This window comes from Myotis lucifugus, unplaced genomic scaffold (genome assembly GCF_000147115.1).
Source record: "Myotis lucifugus unplaced genomic scaffold, Myoluc2.0 scaffold_335, whole genome shotgun sequence".
Classification (NCBI taxonomy): domain Eukaryota; kingdom Metazoa; phylum Chordata; class Mammalia; order Chiroptera; family Vespertilionidae; genus Myotis; species Myotis lucifugus.
The window spans coordinates 315,214-324,046 of record NW_005871383.1 but is presented as its reverse complement, the minus strand read 5'-3'; the positions used below and the strand labels follow the sequence as shown (position 1 = coordinate 324,046).

Here is an 8,833-nt window from a genome sequence, read left to right as displayed (position 1 = left end):
AACTGGGCCACACAGTCCTGCCAGGGAGGCAGATGACCTGCCAGGTCATCCCATGGTGATATGCACCTTCCTGGGCTCAGGCCTTGAAACAAGGAGCAGCCACTGGAACCGCCCAGGCCTGGGGCTCCAGCTGGCATTGGCCAAGGGGTCCGGGGCTCCGGGAGGTCCTGGGAAGGCATGTAATGTGGGTGCCAGGGATCTGAGCCCTGGACAGTATGAGCTCATCCCTGGAGTGAGGGTGAGGAGGGGAGAGAAAGGAGAGCTAAGGCTTGAGCAGGTCACCATTAAGTGGTCAAGAAGAGGAGGAGGGGCTAGCAAAAGAGGAAGATAAGGAACTGCCATAGGGGACACCAAAGCAAGAGGAGGGAGTGACAGCGGAGGGAGTGACAGAGGAGGGAGTGACTTGCTGGGTTGACAGTTTGAGGAGGCAGAGGGCTGAGGAGGAGCCTTTGGATCTTGGGACCTAATTTTATCCCTTACAACTGAGAATGCAGGCTGGCCCCTTCTTCCTAAGACAGAGCAGGCAGTATATGAAGCCAGTTTCATATTTTATTCTGAGAGAGGAGTTCCATGGGAGCCCTTGGCTGGCGTCATCCCATGGCTCTGTGCAGAAGCCCAGCCACAGAGCCCTCAGCTCTTCCTTGTCATGTTGGCAGCACATGTGTCTGGGCCAGCTTCCTGGGCCTTGACTGCCTCACCCACCCCGAGGGCTCAGAACTCGCAGATCACAAGGCGCTTCTCTCCACAGGGCTTGTCGTTCCACTTGCCGTTGGTGTACATCTCCACACAGTACTCATTGCCTCCATCGTTGTTGGGCTCCCCAGGGGCCCAGTTGGAATAGACCAGGGACTCCCCTCCTGGGTAGGTGAACCTGCCCTCCACCTTGGAGAAAGTCATGCTCAAGAACGCATTACCCTTGTCCTCAGCCTCAACCAGCTGTTGCAAGGCGTGGTTCTCAGCTTCAGAGCGTGGGGAGGGCAGCTGCCCCCCAGCCTGTGCGCACACTTGCTGTGCCTCCTGGAAAGGTTTCTCAAAGCCTGCTGACTTGAAGACCTTCTGGCCAACACCTCGGCCGTGGGGGAAGAGCTCCACTAGGAGGAGAGCACAGTCAGGCTGGGGTTCTGGGGGCACCTGCCAAAGCTCCATGGCTCTGAGACCTCTATGCTCCAACCAGAGCCCCAGGTCTCCCATATAGGGCCTCAGAGCACCAGGGAGGACAAAGGTGAGACCCCGGGTCTGCGGTGCGCTCTGGGAGGTGGATCTGCCTGTCTAGTTACAGGTGAGAACACTGGGCTCAGAGAGGTTAAGTAAGAGGCTCAACATCATGTGACCATCACATGTAGAGCTGGGGAGTCACCCTTTACTGATCTCACACTAGAGCTGAGACGTGCTCTTTCTCTTTCTCCCCATGTCGCATGGCAGAATCGGTTTCCCAGTTACTGGGTGGGACTGGGAAGCTTTGACTTCGTGCAGTGAAATGGCATTGCAGCCACTGAGAGCTGGAAACAAGGATGGTGCTCCCTGTGATCTCACCGTGGACCCTGCATAACAGCAGGGCATGTGGCATTGACAGCGAGGTCTCTGCCGCGTGTGGATGTGGGAAAGAAGAGGAGAGGGTGGGCCATCTGAGGGTAGAGCTGTGCTAATCTCTGCACTGTGTGCACCCAGTGCTGGCCTCTAGGTGTGCATGTGGGTGAGGCTGGAGAGCTGGGAGAGAGGACAAGGACAGCTGAGAGGTGTGCATGAGCGTCAGGGGCAGGAGAGAGTCAGTGCTGGAGAGAGGCCTGTCTGGGAGTCAGAGGGCCAGGTATTCAGCCCCGCCTTGGCCATGACTGTCAAGGTGGACAAGGGAAAGTCACTTCATTTTACGGGGTTTCCAGTTCCTCATCTCTAAGATGGGAATACAATTTATAAAAGCATCATCTCTGTGACATTCAACTATATGTTCTCATTCTATCTCATTTTCCATCCTTTATGTATATGTGTGTGTGTGTGTGTGTGTGTGTGTGTGCTTTAATATATTTTTATTGATCTCAGAGAGGAAGGGAGAGGGAGAGAGATATAGAAACATCAATGATGACAGAGAATCATTGATTGGCAGCCTCCTGCACGTCCCCTATTGGGGGTCAAGCCCACAGCCCAGGCACATGCCCTGACCAGAGATCAAACCATGATCTCCTGGTTCATAGGCCGTCGCTCAACCACTGGGCCATGCAGGCCAGGCTCCTTTTCCATCCCTTTAACTTCTGGGTTCCTGCATAGAAGCCTTCAGGGCTCCTGAGAGGGCTGTGCTCCAGCCCCAAAGGGCTGGTGAGGAGCCCAGGCTGCACCCCGATTCACTGTGACCCTTCCACAAGGGTTCAGGGGCCAGACTCTCCACAGGCTCAGGAGGGCACCCGGAGCAGCCCTGGACAGGAGTTCCTCTGCCATTCACTACATGCACCCAGGTGGGTCTGTGTGTGCATACATGAATATGGCCACGTGCCCATCTGGAGGCACATGGGAGCACTGAAGGTCCACCTGGTGTGTGTGAATATGCGTGTGTACTCATGGGTGTAGATGATGTGAGGTGAGTGATGGCATGTGTGTAATACACACATGTGTGTCAGGTGTATACCATGAATTTTCCTTTGTTTGCATCAGTGTGCATGTGAGTGAGTAAGCACACATGCATGTTTGTGGAGAGGGAGACATACCAAATGCTTGAAACCTCACCCTTGGTACGTGGGTACTCAGTGGCCTTAAGTATGTAAGAGCCAACCCTATGTCTCACCCCTGCATACTCTCCTCCTTAAGAAACACCTCTTTGGATCAATGAGATTTGCTGAATGATTTGAGTTCAAAGCTGACATGTGGAAAGCGGGGAGGAGGGGGGGAAATTAGGGACTGAGGTGGAGATGCCCACAGGCACAGGCACTGGGCTGTGCTGCTGGGGCCTCTGACTCCTCAGCACCCAGGTTGGGGGAGAGTCTCCACCATGATCACCCAGGGAGCAGCGGGAGAGCCCAGCACTGGCAGAGCCCAGAGGCAGCCTGTCCCCTGCCGGACCCAGGGCCTGTCTCAGGTGAGACTCTCAATGGCCACATGCCAAGGTCAGACCCTCACAGCCTTGAACCCAAGCATCCCAGCCCCAACTCTCAGGACGGTGTCCGGAGTCGCTGCTGCTGTGGGCTGGGCACAACATCTTGAGGGGTTTGCACACCCAGCCCCATCGAGATAAGAAATGCATCCTGGGTAGTGGGGTGTCCAAGAACCAGCACAGGTTGGCGGGAGGGAAGGTCTGACCTGCACTGGGCTTGGGGCATTGATCTGGCTCGGGTCACAGGTGGCTGTGATGGTGGGGGCTGGAGCCTGGTAGCCTTGACCATGCGGCGCCAGCCCACTGAGCTGGTGTTGGGGCCACACCCTGCTCCGTGTCCCTGGCATCTGCTTCCAGCTCCTCGAACATGTGGCTGCCCTGCTTTGCCCCACCCTATCCTTAGCCCCAGGTCCTGCCCCAGTCCCAGGTCTAGCCCATCATCCAAACCCACTAGCATCCTAGAGCCCCCAGTCCTAGAACCAGGCCTGCCTCAGGCCTGGCCCACTCCAAACCCAAACAAGGACCCCGCCTGGGACCTGCCCTTGGCGACTGGCTCAGGTTCAGTCCAGGTCCAGGAACTTACCTTTCTTATACTGAAGGAAGGCTATCTGCAAGGCCTTCATCTCCCGCCACAGAGCAGCGATGTCTGCAGGAGAGAGAGGCCCAGTGAAGACCAGTCCCTCACAGTCAGGAATTGGCTCAGAGTCCGGGTCCCAAGGGAAGGGTGCTCAGTGACAGGCTTCCTGGGGGAGGTTAAGGAGCTGGGCCCAGGAAACCCACAGCCGCTGACACAGCTGCCCCTCCTGCCCACAGTTCCCTGAGGCTCTGTTGTGAGCACACTGTGCCCTTAGCAGGTCCTGTCACCCCACTAACTCTGATCCAGATGGCATTTCACAGCAAAATCTGAGAGTCAGGGAGCACATCGCTGGGGGGAGAGATGGCCTGCACATCACTGAAGTACTCCCCATTCCTGGGTTATTTGATGCTCCAGCCTCTCTTTCGGGAGTTGGTTTAACTGGGGGTTCTACATTGCCCTGCATTCCTGAGGGACCCTCTATTCCAGCAGGCTTGGGCACACCTGCAGGTCCAAGAGGTCCTGGGAAAAGAACCATCCAGTCAGTGCACTGAGTCTTCTCAGAAGTGGGAGAGCGTGAGAAGGTGAGAGCAGTCATAGAGGTCAGAGAACAGCACCATCCTACAGACACCGCCCAGCAGTATTACAGCCTTCCCTGCGTGAACCCAGCACCACCCGCAGGGCACCCTCCTTCCTGGGATGGGTATGTGCATCCTCCTGCATGGCCTAGTGGCAGGCATTGCAGTCCACGCCCACTGCTCACCACGTGGCCCCGAGTCTCCCTTTCATCCAGGTTCTCCAGCAGAGTAATTTTCCCCTTTAAGGACATACATCATCCCCATTGCCCCTGTCTCTCCTGGTGAACCTGTAGCAGCAGAAGAAATGGGCATAAACCTGGCCCTGGGCCTAGGAGGCGCAGCACCTGCAGGTCAGCCCTGCATTCCTTCAGGTTCCGCAGGTGTAGACATTCCACCTCCACACTCCTCAGTCCAGTGGTGACCCAGGAGACGGGTGTGCACATCCCCGTTTCACAGGCGAGGAAACAGGCCTGCCAGAGCTGGAGGGGGTCATGCCAAAAACTGTCTTATTTCCATGCAGTGCACCCTCCCTGGCCTGAGGCTGCAGGATTACAGCAGGGGATCTGCCAGCTTTTACCGGGGATCATGGACTCCTGGCTTTCCCCTTCCTAGGACCAAACTTTATATCAGAAATGATCCCTGACATGAGTCACCAGGGAAATGCAAATCAAACCCACAAGATATCATCTCATACCTCCTAGAATGGCGACTATAAAAAACACAAATCTCACAAGTGTTGGTGAGGATGTGGAGAAGAACCCTTGTGCACTGTTGGTGGGATTATAAATTGATGCAGCCCCTATGGAGACCAGTATGGATTTTCCTTAAGATATTAAAAAGATCATTTAAAAAAAATTATGATCCAGCAATAACACTTCTGGGTTTTATCCAAAGGAAATAAAATAGTAATGTGAAAGATATCTGTACCCTCATGTTCATGGCAACATTTTTTACAGTAGCCAAGAGATGGAAACAACCTAATAGTGCCCATAATGGATGAATGGATAAAAATGTCACACACATACACTGGAATATTATTCAGCCATAAAAAAATCCTACCATTTGCCACAACAGGAATGGATCTTGAAGGAATTATCCTAAGTGCCATAAGTCATACAAATTAAGACAGAGACAGTATGATCTCACTTATATCTGGATTCTAAGAAACAAAATAAAGAACCTGAACTTACAAATTCAGAGATCAGATTATTGGTGGTTACATAAGATGGGAGCTGGGTGGTGGGCAAAACGGGTGAAGGTCAAAAGCTACAAACGTCCAGTTATAAAATATGAGCTCCCTTTCCTCCTCTCTGTAGTGCATTTAGGTAAATCCTTTTGATCAGGCCTGAGTGTGGGGCCACAGGGCCTCATCTTTGCCAACCTCTCATGCAGTAGAATTTAGTTAGATATTTCACACACTGCACAGAAATCATTACACCACAATGAACAACTATAAGTGCCACAGCTTGGTTCTATGGGGCCCCAGAGACCAGCCAGTTACCCACAATTTGCTCATTGTTGGGGTGAGAAGAATCAGAAGATCCTAGGGGAGGAGTCCTGACAGCTAGGCAGGGGAATAACACCTCGGGGCTCAGGGCAGCCTGTCATTTGCCAACTGGTAACGAGGTGCTTTAGGTGGACTGAATGTCTAGGGGACTTCTTCCCAAGGAGGTGGGCTTCCATTTCCAGGGCTTCCACAGCAGAATATCGAGTTGCTGAGTTGGTTACAATTCCAGTGCCCACCCATGCCCACCAGGACAAGCCCATGGTCCCAGCTCTACCTGGATCCTCCTTCTCGCCCAAGGGGCCATCTCGTCCATCACGACCAGGCAGTCCAATCTCCAAAGGGCTACACGTGACCAGGGTGCAGTTTTCAATCAAAGGTTTCTGGGGAAGGGTTGTCACATTTGCTCCCCATGACCTTGGAGGCTGTGTGAGCAGGACCAGCACGGAGAGGAGAAGAAGCATGGCCTTCGGGGTGGACAGAAAGAGAAAGGACGTGCTCTTGCTTTCAGAACACGGGTTAGTACTTAGCACAGCGCCCTGAATTCAGAGAGGCACTTTCCAACCGCCTTGCAACTTCTGTGGGATCAGAAGCGGCAGGACTCTGAAAGCAATTTCGGACAAGGCAGCCATACAGTCTGGCCTGGGAGGGCATGAGTTACCCAGCTAAACTCTGACATGGGTATCAGCAACATCTACCTCTTCTCAGATGCCCCGTTTTGTCCCTTCTAGTGACTTCCCTTTCACTGCCATCTGCACGGCTGGGCTGTGAACTCCTCACTGAGGCTACATGTCACATCAGGAAGGAGTCATGAAGTGTTTTTGGGCAGGAGAGTTCCCCTCTTTGAACCTCCGTCTCCCTCTCTGTATCAACAAGGTGGCCAGGCAAACCCATTTCCTGTCACTTGTAGCCTTGGATGGACCAGCACTGGTGGTTTCAGTGCTTGTCTGGAAAGAGCCAGAATGCTCAGTGACATCTTTCCTAACACAAGATGGGCACATGGATACATGTTTGCCAGGTGGTCTGCCATTCCTGGACTAGACACTGTCTCTATGAAGAAAGTTCCAGATGGAATCCAGAAAAAGTTCTCAGAATAGCTAGAGAGACCCTGGGATGCTTAGAGTGCTGCCCCTCCACCTGGGACGACTTGGGAGAGGGGCCTCGTGGAGGAGGGCATGTGAGGTGAGCTCCGTCAGGAAATGGTGGTTTTAGGTGGAGAAAAAACAGATGTTCAATAGGGTGTCCAGTGACATGTGAGAGGGACTCTGCAGGTAAGTGAGGTCAGGGTGGGTGCAGGACCTCGTCACTCCCAATGGTGAGCTTCTTTCCTCTTGAGAGAAACTGTAAAGTTATCAGCCAGGAAAGCACCCACGGGAGTGGCAGAGGCTGAGAACAAGCCTGAAGGACAGAGTCAAGGAGAAGGGATTGCCAGGCAGCCTGAGGGGGAGGCAGTGGAGGGCTTTCCTGGCCACAGAAGTGCTTTCTTCTCCACCTGCTGGTGGTTCTGGGCTGCAGAGGACCCTGTTGGCACCAGTTCTTTCTCATTCTGAGTTTACCACTTCCTCGGGCATCATGGGAGTCTCTAAACACCAGGCAAGCTCACAGGCCAGCAGCGTGGCACTTGCTGGGGCAGAGGCTCGGCCACGAGCACCAAAGGCTCCAGCCAGAGCCAGGGCATTGCCCCCTGGTGTGCAGCTGCCACATCTAGGGCCCTGTGCCCACATCTGGGGAAGAATGAAAAGCCACAGGCATTTTGCCCAAAAGCTCAAGATGGCACAGAGGGCACCACAGCTCACTGTAGCAGAAAGGGCCTGGCCAGGAGCCCCCTCACAGGGTTGGGGACCTAGGACTTGGATGAGGCCTCCTCCCTGACCTATAGAGGTATTGGGCAGAACCACATCTCCCTAAACAACATAGTGTTCACTTTATGCCTCAATGTCAGACTAAAGTATTATTGAAAAATGATGCCTCTAAAAATTAATAGGAAATTAGTAAACTTGTTCAGTGGGTGTATTTTTAGAACAAAATATGAGCTAAAAGAAAATCATGTTTATCCATGTCCAACGGGCAGTTGGTACCAGGATGGATTTTGACCCTGGGCCTGGGAATGCCTGGGATGTTTTTCCTCCAACACCTTCCTTTGAAGAAATCAGGGATGGAGAGAGCCAAGCGAGAAGTTGAAATTGCATGCCCACCTGAGGCTTCCTGACAATGGCATTTGGGGTCCGGGTGGGTGTCATATCCCACTCACCCACCGTCCCCCAGCCCAGAAGGCTAATCTCCCACTGAGCAAAGGAAGCAGAGTGAGGGGCAGAAGAATGGTCCTTCTTCCCCCACTATGCTGCCCTCTCATACCCACACCCACACCCACACCTCCCAGAGCAGAAGAGCTACAAAGACCCTGTCTTCCTCAACACCAGTACATTAGAGCACCCCAAATGGGCAGGGGGACATTCACTGGACACAGAGGAAACAAAAATAGAGGCAGGCACAGACACTCACCATTGCTTCCTCCAGGGTCAGGGTCTCCAGGCAAATGAGCGCTTCCCTGGCCCACAGGCACGGGCTATTTATGCTGAACCACCCGGTGTTGGCCTTTTAAGAACTCTTTTGGACAATGTTCTTCCTTGTTTACTCACACTCACCCCATCTGGGTCTGGAAATCTTCCACTACACACATGTCACCTTAGAGTTTACAGAGCACCCTCAGTCCATGACCGCATCTGCACCTCACTGAGCCCTGTGTTAAGTGTCATCACCAGTGTCTGGTTTTTACAGATTTTCACGAATCTGAATTCCAGAGAATGGCATCTGGGGTCCGGGTAGGTGTCATATCCCACTCACCAAAGGCCAAAGCCAGGGAAGCAGAGTGAGGGGCAGATGAGGAAGCAAATTGCACAATAACCTACAACTATTGCAAAAGCATATGCATTTGCGTATTTCAAGAGCAGGGCTTGCTGTGCCAACTTCTCTTTGTCCTTCACCTCAACATTACTACCCAGATAGTGGGAAAGAGCTGGGAGCTTCTTGGCATTTCTGGGCAGGGGTGGAGGAGCGAGAGGAGTTGCAGAGACTGCAGCATTCTGTGAGGACAGTGG

At 53.3% G+C, this 8,833-nt stretch overlaps 1 protein-coding gene across 1 annotated transcript; it reads right to left on the bottom strand.

Annotated features, from left to right (window-relative positions):
- Window positions 1-541: 541 nt before the first annotated feature.
- Window positions 542-8,415, bottom strand: LOC102421610 (pulmonary surfactant-associated protein D-like). The gene is made up of 6 exons (XM_023764524.1): window positions 8,381-8,415; window positions 8,238-8,283; window positions 7,292-7,459; window positions 6,013-6,118; window positions 3,663-3,725; window positions 542-1,091 (listed from the first exon to the last, which is right to left on the bottom strand). The coding sequence occupies exons 1-6, from the start codon at window positions 8,413-8,415 to the stop codon at window positions 712-714; spliced, it is 798 nt and encodes a 265-aa protein (XP_023620292.1). The 3' UTR covers window positions 542-711.
- Between the last annotated feature and the right edge of the window lie 418 nt (window positions 8,416-8,833).

Excerpts from the sequence above, each read along its gene's own strand:
- LOC102421610 (XM_023764524.1), bottom strand. The coding sequence starts at position 8,415 with ATGTGTGTAGTGGAAGATTTCCAGACCCAGATGGG. Across the intron at positions 6,119-7,291 it reads CCATGATGCCCGAGGAAGTG|AAACCTTTGATTGAAAACTG; the intron begins GTAAACTCAGAA and ends ACCCTTCCCCAG. Across the intron at positions 3,726-6,012 it reads GGGCGAGAAGGAGGATCCAG|ACATCGCTGCTCTGTGGCGG; the intron begins GTAGAGCTGGGA and ends TCTCTCCTGCAG.